The sequence below is a fragment of the Halichoeres trimaculatus genome, unplaced genomic scaffold (genome assembly GCF_033239565.1).
Source record: "Halichoeres trimaculatus isolate MK-OKI-2021-1 unplaced genomic scaffold, fHalTri1.1 fHalTri1_scaffold_23, whole genome shotgun sequence".
Classification (NCBI taxonomy): Eukaryota; Metazoa; Chordata; class Actinopteri; order Labriformes; family Labridae; genus Halichoeres; species Halichoeres trimaculatus.
The window spans coordinates 3,939,315-3,956,361 of NW_027437201.1; the positions used below are offsets into that span (position 1 = coordinate 3,939,315).

Sequence of the window (17,047 nt, forward strand, 5' to 3'; positions counted from 1 at the left end):
CCGAAGTAGACACAGATTTACAGCTTATATATTACTCATAGTAATTCTTAAACCTCATAAACTGTGACGTGCAGACTTGTTGTAACCGTTCAAATTCTTGTAAAGACACAAGAATTTGCAAAAATATGAGTTGTGCTTGGGTGGAGTTGTTTAATGTCATAGTGTAAAAAAACATGGCGTTGTGGGTTTATAAAAGTTATTTACAGCTTACATGAGCCACGTTCACCAAAAAGTCCTAAAAAATGTCTCATTTCCAAAAATCAAAGAAAAAAAATTACATCTAAATTTCTTGTAAAGACATTTTTCTTATTTTAAGAAACTTGACAGGCAAAGTTTTTTTTACCCTACAGACACATTTTTCTACACCTTTATGGTCTTTCTTCTGTTCGATATTATTAAATATGATAAGGGAAAAAAACTAAGACATTTTGTAGAAAGCGCGCAAAAATTCAATAGTGGTGACACCATTGGTTTTACTGTGTAAAGACACACCATTTATACAGAGGCTGTAGTCCTTGACCCAGTGGTTGCTGGTTCAATCCCGACCTAAACATTTTCCAAAGTCATTCCCTTTCTCTCTTCTCTCTAAATGACTTGATTTTCTTGAGCTAGTTAATCAATAAAGATAAAAAAAATGCCCCCAGAAATAACTTCAGATCTTCTATATGAAAACATGGACGACACTATAGCCCCCCAAAAGCGAAGCCAAAACTTAAAGAGCTTCCTCTGGTTGCTGCTCGCAGTGAATGTAAAATAGATTTTCCAACCATGGTCATGCTTTGAAACAGACAGAACTATTTTATTATTTTGGCTTCACTTCTTTACAGTGGGGAAGGAAGCGTGCCGTCCATGTTAGTATTATGTTTGTAGTTCAGTACAATCATCATGCTCCATATTTGTGTTTTTTAAAACAAAAATCCTGTAACAAAGCATTTCTTTACCTCAAACTGTATTTTACGGAAAAGATTAAACAAATTGACTTTGTTTCCAAGAGACAAAATTTTAAACCTTCATTGATTTTGACTAAGTAGACATCAGTTTTACTTTTTTCTGTCTTCGTACATGAGCTTCTGCTTCTTTAAGCTCTGACTAGTGAAGACACTGAAGTCCCACAGTGTAAAATCCAAGTAAACAAAACACAACTCTAGATAAAAGCTGTTTCCTTGCTGTCTTAATCCACTCCAGCCCTGGATGTGTAGTGATTGGACCTGCAAACAGCCCTGCTTGTGTAAAGCTTGTGTAGAGACAAACCGTCCTGACAGAGCGAGCTGCGGCCCAACTAATTATCTGCTGAATGGCTGCTTCACCAGGCGTTTGATACGTGAGAGAATGAACGACTCCAGGGCTGAAAAACTTCAACAAACTCTCTTGTGAGTCGGCGCCTCTTTTCACTGTTTCAAGCTGAGGGATTCCAGGAGCTCATCCAGGCGAAAACAATCGGGTATGTGGAGGAAAAAAAATCGTGATTAAGCGTTTTGTCGAACCAGACCGGACCACTAAAGGGGATGTGATAGTGACGACACGGGCCGGGCTAACGGAGTCGCTAATGTACGCGGCGACACAGTGAAAGGAGAGACCCTGATGAGTTTATCCACTCAGAGTGGGTGATCTTCCTGCTTTGATGTCGCCATCGCTTCACGTGCACGGCTTCACCCTGCAGTAAGACAGCCCGAGTAGTCACAGATTAATAGAGCGGGCTAATCTCATTCACAAAGAGGTCACTACTAGCAGACAGCCGCACCTCCCCCCTGCTACACCCGAGCATTGTGGGCCGCTTGTAAAAAAAGGCAAAAGGACTTCAAGTGGCCGAACCCCCTGAGCACATCTATTAAAGGGCTCGTTTTTCATTTCCAGTGTGCTGACAAGGCGTTAAGAACACAACCAACACACCAGACGCTATCCAAACCACTAAACTCTGCAGAAACTCAAATACATGTTTCTGATAAATCAATAAGAGGTGATAATGAAGTTCTCCTGCGGTGAAAACCTACATTTTACTGTTGCCAATTTAGATCAGGGCCTGTTTCTTTGGTTTTCGCCCTCCTAAGCACAAAAATGACCAAACTAATGACAAACTCAGACTGTTAAAGGCACGTCACGATGGATCAATTCATCAAAGCTACGACCTGTTTCAGCCCAAAGTTCACAGCGGACATCGATTTCCTGCCGCTGAAGTCAGCGCTGCATAATTCCCTCTCAGTTTTCCTCCATGTTCACAATCAGAGTTTAGATGACATAAGAGAAATGTAATATGGTGAGAACGAGCCACACAGCAGAGCCAAGACGAGTTAAAACAGGACATCTAATCTGATTTACTTATTAGTGCTGATCCATTGACCTAATGTCCTCTGTGGCAGACAGTCCTGATGGCAGCCGTACTCCCCTTTAATCCACACTTTGACATAGATTTTCAAAGCAGATTATAACCTATGATGCAACTCTTGTGAAAATGAAATATGACTTTGATATTTAAAAAAAAATGAGATAAAGGGCAACTACGAGATAAAACTCAAGTGGATCGCTTTTCATTTGAATATCACTCTATCGTCTGCATAGAGGAGCTGTGTATATGAGCTGTAATCATCAGAGTTGTCCTTTTACTGCTCATTATTGTGCTACTACTGCAAATTAAAACTGATTTTCAGCAGTTAACACAAAAGACACAAAAAAATATTTTGAGAAAAGAGTGAGGGCATAATGTAATAATCCAAATTACGACCAAATGGAATCAACTGGGTTTGATATACTTCACGCTTCTAACAGACGTTTGCTTTTGAGGCTGCTCTTTATTACTTAGCCAATAGTTAACAGTGTTGCCAACTCCTCAGAACAGAAAGTTGCTATTGCAACTACCTGAAGTTGCTAAAAGTTGCCAAATGATGTCACTGCCTAATTTGTTTAGAAAAGAGAAGTGTATGGTCATTTTTTAGAGATGTCAAAGACTCCAAACTCCAGAAAATTTTTTGATTTGTCACTGGTTACTAGAAAGAGTCGTTAAAGGGGTCGCTAAAGTAAGTGACAGTAAGTGTCCAATCATATCTCACCAGTTTGGTTTTCCATCAGCAAGGAGCCAAGTTGGAGCCATGTCATTGTGTCGCAGTAAAACATCTATACATCACTAAGATGGCGCTGGGAGCGCTGAAAAATGTGTTGTTGTTTTTTTAAATCTGCGTTTGTGACATTATTTTTCCCGACTCTCTGCTGCGTGAAGTGTGCTCATCTCTGTGTGTGCGTGTGTGTCTGTGAACATGTCATGGCACAACTCTGCTGTGTGGGATAAAGAGGATAGAAGAGGAGAAATGTGGACGCACAAACATAAGGCAGAAATTGACATCCTTTCATGTAACTAAGATATGTAACATTCGGCTGTTTAGTCTGTTAAATAAAGAACAAGGTATGGAACTGATCTATATGACAGACAAGGCATTACTCGTGGTAACCTGGTAGGCTCTGACGAAGCTGGTGCTTCACACTGTCCTAGCAAAGGGTCGATGCTTGCAAAGCACCAGTTTTGAGCAACTTGAGCCAGTTCTTTGTCGGTCAACTTAGCACTAGCACCACAAGAAAATAAGAAGCCATCACACTCCGACACAGTAGGTGGCGATATATGACCTTCATTAAGCAGAGAGGAATAATGACAAGAGTCAAACTGTGAACAGAGTGTTTTTTTTTCCAAGTTATGTTTTTTTCATGCCTTTATTCAGAGAGAATCCGATAGTTACAAAAATTTGGATTTTTTTTTTTTTTCTTTTTCTATTTTTTTTTTTTTTGGCCCTGATCCATTTAGGTGGAAAGGGCAGGTGCAAGTTGCTCATATGAGATGCACATGCTGACCGCTAGTAGCAGTGGGTTAGCTTGGGTTTTTCAAAGCTTCATTGGAGGATAATGTCCTTGTAGTCTGCAAAACATGTGCCAGGTATGAAAAATGTAAGTGAAGTCTCTAAAGAAAATGAAGCAGCTACAGCCACAGCTAGCTAACTGCAGGAGTTTACCACGGACAACCAATCAATTAATCTTCATTTGAGTACCAAGACTTGACTCTGTCATATTACTAACAGACCAAACATTCAGTCTCATATTACAGGAAAGGCTCATTCTAGTCTCATCTGAACTCGAGTTGAACTTCTTCAAATAATCAGCGATTGGATCAAAAACACAAACAAAACCAGAACAAAGTTTTTTTGGAACAATGGAAAAGTCAGTTTATCTAAAAAAAGGAGTATAAACAAATTCATAACATAGTTCTTGGATAACAACCTGGAAAACTGTCGCTGCTCTTTCCTGCCCATCATGCTGGGTTCAATTATCATAACATCCAACGTCCTCTCCAACAAAACCTAATCTGGTGTCTTAGATTTGTTCTCCTCTCTGAACAGCAGACAGCCGCTCGTCTGTTCGTGGACTTGGATGCCTGACCTGCTTCTGCTTTCCCAGCTCTGCCATGTGACTCCTCTCCTCTCTCCCCCCATAACTGGGCAACGGCCCCGCTGGAAACCCGGGGACTGGGCCCTTTCAGAGAGGCCCTGTGGGAGTGTCGTTTAAGAACCAGAGAGTGCTCCTCGACTGGGGCCTCCACTCCAAAGAGCTTTGCCGGAGAATGTGTCCTCTGTGGTTTCCAGAGACCCTCTCCCTCTTGCTGTTGGTATCTGCTCTCAGATATTCATGCTTATACAGGTAGATAATTGTCCATGAAATGCACTTTGGGATGCTGCCTGGACTCGAGTGCTTGTTTCCAAAAGACTACTGTTGCAGGAAATTATTCAGACAGAGAATCAATTGGCAATCTTATCTAAGCCTGTAAAGTAGGGCCTGAGATTTGATTTAGCATTAAGTAGAATTAGAACATTTGGCAGAGTGAGTTAATTGCAGGCAGGGAATGATTCCTCCTCCCATGGCTGACATAAGAGTGACACCACATGATTTGAAGCCTCATATTACCCAAGATATAAACCCACAGATGCTGTAAATCAAAAAGAGGCAAACATGAGTGAAAATTCAAACAATATGTGGCTCTGGATTTAATGTCCAAGTCGACTTAAGCGCACAGAAGCAATTGCACAACCCCCGCTGTAACTAAAGACAGGTGGAAACCACAAATCAGGAACTGTAAAGGAGCACGAAATATTCCTGTTATCTGCCGAGCCGCTGACAGCCTATACGTCTTCATTCCCGTCCAGCTTCAGCGTGCTTTTTCGGCAGCTTGATAACAACATTTAGCAGTATACATCTGTCCCAATAATCCATCACCACACCAAGACGACTGTTCTGTGCAAAAACAGGAACTCATCATCTCTGATACACTACTTTGCTGTTGTCGGTGATAAATGGATAATGCTGCTGCACACGCTTAGTCTAAAACTCCAGAGGAGGAACATCATCCAGCTGGAGTTCTGGGTGTTACGTGAGGAAGTCTAAGACAAGGATGCAGAAAAACTAATCAGAAAACATTTTTCTTCCTTAACTTCAAAGATCTGCTTCAACACAAAGAGTGCTGCTCAGACGTTCAGTGTAGCTGGTTGTGCAGAAGGTGATGGACTGAAACTTTAACCACACTGACCAGTGTGGCCAGATGGCCTGAAACGCTGGTTGAGGAAACTCAAGTCTTACCTGCTGATTTTGGAGTGAACTTGTCCCTGTTGGCAGCGCACACAGCCAGGAGCCGGTAGCCCAGGTCCAAGTCGTAGCCCTGCTGGGCTGCTACACGGCTGACCACCTGAGCACAAAGACAGCAAGGGACACTCAGTCAGGACAATGACAGCTTAAAGTGAGGCTCGTGGTTTATTCTAGGTCAGGCAATCACTGACAAGAAAGAAAGGTTCCTGAGTTGTGCCACTTTTTTTTTTTTTTTTAAGAGGGGGTATCGTACTTATTTTTGAAGCCTTTAACTGTCCCTTAACTCATTGGCTGCTGTTGACGTCTATAGACGTCTATAGGCAGGGTCTAGCAGAGCTTGTCAATCAAAATCATGCTCGTAAACTACTGTGGGTGGGAGCAGTGCGCTCTTTGGATGAGAGCTCAGCATTGATATGAGGAGAAGATGACAGAGGCATAGAGAGACGCTGCAAGTCAGAAAAGTTCAAGCAGCTCACGCTTAAACGGAGGATGTGTTGCGGTAGTTCAGAGAGAAAAAGTGCCGCAATTGTGAGAGGTTTAAAGGGGACATATCATGCTTGTTTCTCCTTTTCACTATGCCAGACTTGGATGCCTGTAAAGCATTTCTGCCTTCAGCAGAAGTCATTTAGTTCCTTCATTGCCCCACAATAGCATTCTCAATATCCTCATTTTAGGCCAATCTGAAGATCTCGTTGAAACGCTCCGTTTCGAGAATGACCTCCAGTAACCTCGCAACGTCACAGCCCTTTGTGCTCTGATTGGTCAGTTCTATCAGAGGGGCGGAGGGGTTAGAGCCAGGGGGCGGTTTTTGCAGCATGGCATTATTTACAAAATCGCCATATTGAACGGAGCAGACTGAGCGAATTTGCTGTTTGCCAAAACTTCACCGTAAGGCATTGATAGCACTAATAAAATGGCAGAGTGTAGGATACGTCCTTTTGTATTGGACCCCGAGTCAGACCTGGACGGTTCTGCAGCTCAGGAGGAAGAAAATCCACCTCGACACAGATCATCTCAGGACGCTTCAGTGTGGTGAGTCAAACCGGTACTGTAACATGTATAGTTTATACGTTTATACTCGGCTCTTGGTGGGTGTATCCCTCAGTGGCAGTTGTGTGACTAACTGACATCACAGAGGAGGAGCTGCTTTATCAGATTACTCCAATAAAAAGAAAGGATCCTCGTGTCGTCACGAAGGTCGAAATCTCGCGGCCAAATGGCAATGACCTATTTTCAGAGGCATCAAATCTCGTTCTAGGATATCAGAAAAAATACAATATCTTATTTTTTGAAAATTCAGGGGGTGAAAGGTCTTGTTTTCAACTTTATTGTTTTATGTGTAAGTATTAAATCACGGATCAGCATGATATGTCCCCTTTAAAGGATGGAGTGCCCAAGACGAGCGCAATCTAAAAATGAACGTTTTCTGTTTTTTGATCAAAAAAAAGAAGAGAGACACGATAGAGAAGAGTCCACTCTTCTTTGTTTTGGTAGTTTTGGTGTTTCCATTGTCAAAGAGAATAATATTGTCTCTTTAAGGCTCCCCGCTCCACAAACCCCCTTCCTTCTGATTGGCCAGCCCTCTGGAGGCCTGTTGGGGCCAGAGTTTTGGGCAGATCTTGGTGTTTAAGGTCCACCCTTTATGGGTCATAAATCAGTTAGAGGATCCTTAGATGATGACCTCATCATTTCAGTAAGTCTCATTAAGATCTCATAAAGATCTTTGAAGACACAGTCAGAGCAGAGCATCATCACCCATAGGACTCATTTGTTCAACAGCTTCTTCCCTGCCACAGTCAGACAACAAAGGAAACTGTCAATAAATAATCATATTGACTTTTGCTGGTTTTAAGGAAGAAAAAGTAAAAATACCATATTCCCACCAAGTCTGTCTTGATGAGACTTTTTTTTTAAATAGCACCCTTAGTGATTTGAAAACTGCATTCTTTTCGATTGCAATGTTGGTTTCAATTCAATAATTTGTTCAGCCCTGGTGTGAAATATATGTCCCTTCTCATATGAGCATTACTTCCCGTATAACCCTTTTAAAATTCATGTGTACATATGACTGTTGTATTTAAATGATCTTGTATCATCACCTCTTGTGTACATATCACCACCATTCCTGTACATGTTACCTCCCTTGTGTAGTGTTTTAGTGCCCTAGTTTTTTTTATATTCTTTATTTAAATTGTCTATATTCTTTATTTACATTTTCAAACATTGTCGACTAAGAGAGCCTGCACAAGAATTTCTTTGTGTCTGGACTATTGGTCCATGAACAAATGGCAAAAAAAACCCAACAAAAACAGAATCCTTGAAAAATCTTGTGAAGATCTCATGCTCTTCTTTTCGAACAGACTGTTTTTTCAGAGCCCTCCACAGACAGTAACCAAGAACCAGGGAGAACAAAACGGTAAAACTGAACTTGACCTTGGGAGGGTAGGTGTTTGAAACCAAGTTTTCTAAAACTTTCAATTTTAATTTAGTTTTGAGATAATGAGGAAAACAAATTAGTGCAAAGACAAAGCAGCTCTGAAATGAGTATGAAGTTCATCATTTCTCAGTGTATTGAAATATCTACATGTTGAACACTCAGTGAAGGCTCTTCCTTGTTACTACACTTATCAAAAAACTCTGGTGTGTGTTATATAAGAGTGAGTTCAATGGCATCAAAGACCCTGTTTAACTCACAAGTTTATCAGTTCCATCTGAGGCGATGGACAGTGAGGCGAGGGGAGCTCTGCCTGGAGTGCAGCGCAGGCTGAGAGGAAACATAAAGAGAAACGTCCACATGCCACAGGACGGGCATGTAAATCTGCCTCATGTAGCACACGTTGCTGTGATTTACTGACGCCATTATCAGCTCAAAGAGACCCGCTCAGACCTTGTAGACCTTTAGGACATACTTAAGGCCATGAGGACCAACGTGCCTCACCAGAAACAGATTCTTCTCCCTGCCTGGTTTGCTGCCTCGATCCTGCTGTCAGACTTGAGACTTCAAGACAAGCCCTGGGGTAGTACAGCTGAACACAGCTCCCTGCACCATGTCATTATCTCCTGTAAGTATAGTCCTGAACTGACACCAAAACAGAGTATGTATATATACGACCTTTATTTATAGGAATCCCCCATTAAGAAAAAGATATATGCGCATACGCTGTCTAATTAGAATCTAAACTTGTGAGGGATATTTTGCTAAATGGTAATTCTAGTGTGAGCAGTCACAACAAGTGGTTCTAATTTCAGGACTTAGATTGTGCAGAGTCCAGGGAGCTGTGGTGGTGGATTGTCAAGCGTACAAAGAGCTGAGTGCTAAGAAATTTAAGGGTTTCAAGTTAAAATTTATGAAAGAAAGGCAAAAACTACAGCTCAACTGTAAAATAATCATGGGAAGTTTGGCAGATTAGATGCAAAAAAATGGTGTATTATCAACATTTGTGTTAAATTTCAAAGGTCAACAACCTCGTCTATGTTTCATCTTGATCTGGTTGGAGCTGTATTCAAATCATGTTGTTTTTGCACTTTACTGGATGATTTTACTTTGACATCTTTGCAAATTTTTCCCGGTTCAATGATAACCAGCAGCTTTAAAGAAGTACTTTTTCCTCTGTAGCCACCTGTCTGACATCACTAAATACCAACATGCAGGCAGCAGAGTGAAGTGTTTACCATTACAGTCTGAGAGCGAGTAATTTTACAATCACATCAGATTCTCTGCGCTCCTTTCCCGTGTGGCTCACACCACGCTCTCTACAACCCATAAACTAAAAGGAAAAGCCTTGAGATTTTCACGGCAGGATACAAATTGAATTGGTGAAACGGAGGAAAAGGCACCTGCTGCAGCACGTTAAAGCGCTAACACAAACAATCACTTGTATGGAAGGATGTGTCACAGTGGTTTCACTGTGGTGCTTGAGTACAAATCTCTCAGGTTCCTTTGCTTTCCTCAGCTAAGCTCACCTGACGGGGTCATAAATTGCACCCAAAAGGAGCTTTATGTATCTCTTATCTACCACTGCAGGCAGTATGGAAATGTGCATGTTAAAGCACATTATGGCTCAGGGTGACAGATGAGTGACACGTCTGTAGACCACCCATTGTTCTAGCTAACTGCCTAGAATCTTTGCCCATAAACTGTATTCAGTACAGCAACAGCTCATCTGTGCAGTTAGCATGGAAACATCCATTTGCTGTTAGCACAACTAGCTTTTTAACTTTTGTGACCAAAATAAGCTAATGTTGAAAAGCAGCTAAACAACACATCATTTTTTAAGCTGTCACTGTTTGTCTCTCTTAATGATCAGAAGAATACAAGTAGTAATTATCTGTTAAAATATACCAAAATTAAGCTTAATGGATAGCTACCAAATGTCTCCACAACTGTCGTAGTTGTTATTTTATTGCAGGTAAGCAGCAACTTATGCTAATGTTGATTACAGCTAGCAACAAACAGAGCCTCTGTGACAAACCATTAGTATAATATGTTGTTAGCTAATGAAACAACAGGTCGCTGTTAGCACAGTTAGCTTTCTGACTTTGTTTTCATGAGTGATATATGCTAAGATATTCATACCAGGATTAACAGCTGTATTTAGCATAGTTTGGCTAATCTAACATGTGGCCTATGCTTTCTAAATCTATAGTATAGTTTCCCCAAAAAATACCAGAGAATAGCTAAACCAATGGCTAACAAGTGTGACTACAGCAGCGCAACCTTTGCTAATGTTTATTACAGCTAGCAAAACACAGAGGATGTGCACTGAACCTTTATTATAGTACATATTCAGCTTATGAAACATAGATTTGTTTTCAGCACCGTTAGCTTCTTAACTGTATTATTCCTGATCAAAATAAGCTAATAGTTGTACCAAAGTAAACCGCTAACTGCATGAGCAACATTGCTGTATTTAGGCTTTGTTTTTCTAGCTCAACATCTCTCTTACGCCTTCTAAACTATTGGCTAACAAGTGTTGCTGTTAGCACAGTTAGCTTCTTAACATTCTTATTCCTGATCAAAATAAGCAAACAGTTGTACCAAAGTAAACACCTAACTGCATGGGCAACATTGCTGTATTTAGGCTTGGTTTTGCTAGCTAAACATCTCTCTTGCGCCTTCTGAACTATTGGCTAACAATTGTCGCTGTTAGCAAAGTTTCCCTCCTTACTTTCTTTGTCCTAAACAAAATTAGCTAACATAGTTGTACTAGGGTAAATGGCTAACTGCATTAGCAACATTGCTGAGTAAGGCAACTTTAAAGTTGTAGTTTAGCTAACTTAACATTCTAATTATTCATTTGTTTCCATCAACTAGTAACTCATGCTTCAGTTAGCTAAAAGGCTGAGTTAATACCTTTATATTTTGCAAAAAAAAAAATGAAGAAAAACAAATTAAAAAAACAGTTTGAATTTGGCTAAAAAGCAGAAGTTATTTCATGTGAGTTGATAATATTTGTTATTGCTGATCAGAGGATGACTAGTAGTGTGCTTAGTTTTAAGGTTTTTTTTTCCTCTTTTCTATCATGTTAGATTCATTTTGCCAAAGCTGACTTTAAAGGCTGAAGGAGGTAAGCAGCCCCTGAATAAGATTTTGTATGAAAAATGATCTTTAGCTGTACCTCAAACAGATGATAGCAGCAAAGAAATCCACCCTCTAGAAGAATACAACCCTCTCCTCAGGGCTTTATGTAACACTGCTAACTCATTCAAAATTGGCAAATCATCTTGACAGTTACCATCATGGTAGCCATCCCAGCCAAACTCAATCTTTGTTTACAGCTTACGACTCCAGAAAGTTGATTCTTTCTTTCAAATGTCATGGGATACAAATTATTCAATTACTCAAAGAGCCCCCAGGCGTATTAGAAAGGGAAGAAAGGGCTTTGTGTGTTTTCCTGTAAGCACTGATTGCTTTGTGGTTTGAGGACGTTATTGCTCTCCTCTCCCTGTTCCAGTGTGCCGATTTCATGAGCCACAGCACAAACTGTTACTGAAGTCACTGAAAGGTGACTGAATCCTGGTAGCTTCGACAAAGTGAAATTCTTTTTATTTTACAGTGACCTCAGTGAAGATCAGGCAGCTAAACACTGGTTCCCTCACGTCCCGGGGGGAGCTGTGGAAAGAGCCAATGCAGCAGTTGTTTTTGCAGCACTAACATTGTCCTTGAACCTTTTAGTCTGAGACTGCAGTAGACTCACCGTTAGGCATCCCATCAGGCTTTGCTCAAAGGGGCGCTGGAAGGCTCGGGGGTCACCACACCAGTCCAGCAACTCAGTCGCTGCTGTTTGGAAATTTGCTGGATTTTGTAAGTGCTGGGGAAGAAGAGAGGAAAGGAGAGAAATAATTAGAGTCCTGTGGAATTAATTACAGACTTCAAACTGTGTCTCTGAGTGAGCAGGTCCACAGTGCAGAGAAAATACACGAATCCTACAATTTACTTTTTTTAGGGACCTGTATCAGAAACTGTGAAGAAACTTTATTTAGAAACCATTTTACAAGAAGCACATCTTAGTAGGATCACTGTATCCTGATATAATCTTTCTTGTGGTGTTGCATCATGTCGTACAGCAACTTATCATAACGCCAAGTATTCTAGGAGTACAATGGTTGGTCAAGTGATGTTAAGGTATTTACCACCAAAAAAACTTTTTTTTTAACAGACTTTCAGTTTGATGCTTTTTTGTGGAGAAATCCATTGTGTACCAAAGAACAGAGTTTGAGACATGAACTTGAGTCAATAAACCAGAAACCCTCCAAAACCAAAGACAAGCACACTGACCACTAAAAGCTGTGTTATAACAAAGAAGCCAGAAAACTACATCCAGATAGAGAACTGCACCAAATTAAACAGGATTTTAATGGTTTGGTATTTTAAAATTAAAATGCGACTAGTCAATAGTTTGATAATATACCCTTGTTTTATTTTGAGCATAAATTCCAGCAGTTTAGATTGTGTCTTAGATACATTTTATAGCTGCTGCAGACGTCGCTGGTGTTTCAGTGTAAAATGTGACCCTGTTAACTAGTGACTCTCAGCAGAAAACCACTAGCCACGTTTACATGAGGAGTTTTTTGTCTTTACGAATGGAATCTTTCCAAATGACTTTTCCGAAAACAATAGTATACATGGAAGGGAATATTCCAATCTCTGGTCTGCATGCGCCGCTGTATTAAAACAGAATAGTCAATGGGGCATGCAGAATTATATTTAGTTCTTCAAAGTTTGGATCAAAAGCAAACATTCTTCCAGTGCTGACTGGTCGCCGCCATTTTTAAAGTTGAGGAACGTCTCTAGTTGTGTCTTACGTCATATCTGAAAGAACACACCCTGACAACTTCCCGTTTGAGTGGATACATGAAACCTCAATCGGTTTGGGGAAAAGAATATTCCACCCCTGTGAAACCCATTAAATGTCCATTCGGATTGGCACTTTTCTTTCGGAATGAGGTGTATATAAAGGTTAAATTCTTTCCCTTTGAGCAAATAAACCGAATGCAAACGGAATATTTGGGTCCATCTTTACTGACACGCTTGGCTGGGAGTTACCAGTTAGCTCGGTCACGGTTTGCTCCAAAACACTGGTAGCTCTGAAACAGTCAGAACTGAATAGAAGTTGACTCTGTTGGATAGTATCATTTCTGGCAACTGACCTGAGAACAACCTGCTTTCATTTTTTATGCAGCTTACAGCTTTAATTTAGTGTTTATCGAACAATTACTCGTCTGAATGAATGGAGCTAAATGCCGCCAAAATGTGCTCAAATTTTTGATGATGTGGATGGCATCTGTAAATTGATCTAGTGTCATATCACATTGTATCGTAACCTTACGTAACTTAACTTACCCTGAAATCACTTAGCAGAACTTAGCATAACCTAGCATAATGTAGCATGTTTTGTTATGTCATGTTTTGACTTGTAATGATGTGTCCTGCTGTGTCCTATCATATAGTAGCGTAACATAGCGTAATGTGTCGTGAAGTGCTGTGTCTTATTATCTCGCTTTGTATCGTTTTTTTTTTGTGTTTTGTCCTGTCGTATCGTAACCTGTCACAGCCTCCTTTTTTCCTCATGGCTGATTTATCATCATGTAAAATTAGAATAGAAAGCCCCTGAAAATTAACTCTTTGGCTCATTTTGAAGCCTGACCAATTGTCCTTAATCGCAAAATCTATGTTTATTTACACACAATGAAAAAGAAAATCCAAATCAAACAAAATGCCAATTATCTTGCGTTAAAAAACAATTGATAAACAGTTTCAACACAGGTGTAACAGGACAGGTTAGAAAAAGTTAGCATAAGGTCTGACATTGGTTATTTAGTAGTATCATGTAGAAAACCTAATTAGTATTCTATAAATAAATTCTGCTGCTTATTTTTTAACTTACAAACTATTAGAGTTGGTGTTTACATACTTAATTTTTTTCCACCTTTAGGTGATTTATTTGAGCATTTTGTGTCAAAACCAGTATTTTTCCAACCATATTTTCCAAAATGTATGATAGTAGCCAATATGACGCCTTATTTTGAAGGTTTTAAGTATCAACACTGAGGGTGTGAGTCTCCCACCAAGCGTCTGCCTCACTCTCTCCAGGTTTCTGTTGCACCACCTCGACACCCAGTGTAATAAATCTTCCTGTATGGCTACATGAGCGGCTGCAGAAGGCCTTATTTCAGCAGCCGGCGCTGATCTGTGCTGTGACTTTATCTGACAACAGGCTCCTTGACCTACAGGCACCCCTTTATGGCATTCATTCTTACAACAGAGCGCCAGCAGCACACTCAAAAGCCCTGTTGTCCGTCATGCTTTAAAGGAGCACTGTGGGTCTCAAAGGCAGACTCCCTGTTGGTCATTTCTTCTCAATATGAATCATTTCATCCATAAAAGAGCAGACATAACAGCTCAGCTTTGCCGTAATCTATTGCATTTGAGGAGGTAATGCACACAAGCTTTTGCAGTTTACAAACCAGGAGCAAACAGACCCCCTCTCCACAGCATCAAAGGTAAATGGGAGGATTTGTCAGCTGAAAACGAACGTCTGCTTTCCTAACACGTCTGTGCGCTTTGATTTCACAGTCTGCGAGAAAAGAAGCCGAAGAGGAGACAGCTCTACCTCGCAGTGCTTGTTTATAGTGTGCTCTTTAGGGGGCAGCAGAGGTCAGGATTTGATAAGGCAGCTTTCATATCAACTTACAAAGCTAGTGTTTGACAAGAGCAGGATGAAACCAGTCTTGTTTATTTCATCTTCTGTCCGAGACTCTTTGCAGCGCGTCTTTGTGGAGGGAGCTCAAAGGAGACGTTAATTTCTGGTGGTGGGTAAAGTCTCCTGGAGAAGCGCACATATTCACAGATGCTAAATTTAGATGAGTCTGGAAGCCAGACAACACACGCAATCAGCGCACCAAGGATGGAGAGGGAGGGAGGAGGGGGGAGAAAACACACAGCACCAACACTCGGGCTTGAAGTGATTACTGTTCTCTGCACTCAGAACAATTGGTCCCACCAGTGTGGCTGTCACATGGAGAGCTTGGCACCACCACACCACAGATGTTACCCCTTCTCCGGCCAAAAACCACCAATCAAACCTAAACTAGTAGCCAAGAGACCCCGCGCTCCCCCACTCCCTATGCACGTCCCTTGGGTGAGACAGTCCTCCAACATTTACGCTCCAGTCAAAGCTGAGTTCAGTTCCAGGGGAAACAAAGACGGACAGGACGCAGCGTCCAGAGAATACAGCCTTCTTCTGATACAATCATGCTCTGGAAATGACTTTATCTGCACATCTGCGACTAAACCGACTGTGACAGCACACACCATCCAAACAACACTCCTTTATTCCAGAATCACAGGCCTTTGTTTGTGCTGCTTCACATTTAGGGACTCCCACAGCACTAAAAAATATAAACGCCGACAATTAACCCGGGAAAGAACACAGAAACAACTGCAGTGCAGCACAGCACAGCCTTGTTTCCCACTTTATCTTCACATATTGACGCGTACAGTGCGAGGAAGTGCTCCTGCAGCGAGGGGAGAGTTCAGAGTTTCCGCCGAACCCCTGTACATATCACAGAGTGGAGAGTCTGACAGCTACTGGCTTCCCCACAGCGAGAGGAAAACTACTCTCTCTGAAATAGATACCCACAGTATCACGCTGCCCATCTCCTCCCAAAGTGCTCACAACGGTGCAATTTCAGGACGAGAGCAGGAAACAAACTGCCTCTGAGAAACTATTTGTTTGGGCCCGAATCAGATAACTGCTTCTTTTTGGAGGCGCTTTTTTAAGCACACTCGCCTGTTTGGAGGTTAAACAAGCCAAAGTGTTTATTTTGTCTTGTCTCAAGTTGAGATTTGTTCCCATGAGGTATTAGGCACCACCTGCACACAGCCCAAAGACACAAAAACTACCTGTGAGGTGGAGTCTATGTTTTCGAGCTGAGTTAATCAATTAGAATTCAAAACGGCCCAATCAGAGAAAATGTTTTCTTAATCAAAGGTCTGAAACATCTTAATGTCTTTTTGCTGTGTTTAATTATATTTATATATAATTTTACAATCAAATTTTGTTTTTTTATTGTAAAATCACTGTCAATCACTTTCTTCTTAAACTGAAGTCAGAAATTAATCACGAATAATAAAGAACCACTAATACATATTTTTTTCTAAGCTAGTTTCTCTGCACTGACTCAAACTTGAGGAAAAAACAAAAATTCAGTTTTGAACTCCACACTCCTAGGAGAAAGACAATGGAAGAAATAGGGTATTTTTGATGATGTCATCTAAGACTGGAAAACTAGGAATACATTTTGTGTATCATCTTTTTTGGAAGAGTAAAGCATGACCTCTTATTCTGGCGTTCTGTGGTATATGAATGAGTATGTATGTACATACACATCTGTTCAGAAAAAGAAAAAATGCAGAACATAAAAAGTAAAAAAAAAAAAAAAACACTCCTTACTGCAGTTGCTCTAAAGGGAACTTACAGAGAAAGAAAAGTTCAGATTAAAGATGCTGTAAGGAGGATCTGTTTTAATTAGACTGCAATGCCACCTTTTGGCCTGGAGTCTCATGCACACTGTCGTAAAGATGTGACTCTTAACGAGCCAAGTATTTGTTTTGGAAATGAATGGAGATCAGATCTTCTTTCCAACTCTACTTTTCTTTGTTCAAGACAATTTTTTACAAGATACAACACTGCTAGCTAAGGTATTTATCAACAGGTAGGTAGCGCTGTTGTTTTGAAACGTGACAACAACCAAACTATTTCTGTTTGTACCATAGTTTAGTTGCACGTCCTGCCAGTCATCTACCAATCAGAGCTAACGTAACCTCACTCTTCATTTTATTGATAGACTCCCAAGTTTGAACAGACCACAGCGTGGCACCGCCATTTATCATTGTACAGTTTTGAAGCCCAAATTCCCCAGTCACAGGCGC

The 17,047-nt window shown here is 40.8% G+C and overlaps 2 protein-coding genes across 3 annotated transcripts in view; one reads left to right on the plus strand and one right to left on the minus strand.

Annotated features, from left to right (window-relative positions):
- The window catches only part of LOC141784809 (zinc finger MIZ domain-containing protein 1-like), a 166,704-nt gene that overhangs the window by 31,984 nt on the left and 117,673 nt on the right, over window positions 1-17,047 (minus strand). Inside the window, exons 5-6 of the mRNA XM_074662699.1 lie at window positions 11,811-11,924; window positions 5,608-5,713 (exon numbers count right to left, since the gene is read on the minus strand). Of these exons, the coding sequence (XP_074518800.1) occupies window positions 5,608-5,713; window positions 11,811-11,924 (220 nt within the window). The remainder of the gene's footprint in view (window positions 1-5,607; window positions 5,714-11,810; window positions 11,925-17,047) is intronic.
- polr3a (polymerase (RNA) III (DNA directed) polypeptide A) overlaps window positions 1-17,047 on the plus strand; it is a 307,538-nt gene that overhangs the window by 22,511 nt on the left and 267,980 nt on the right. The gene's annotated exons all lie outside the window — the stretch shown is intronic.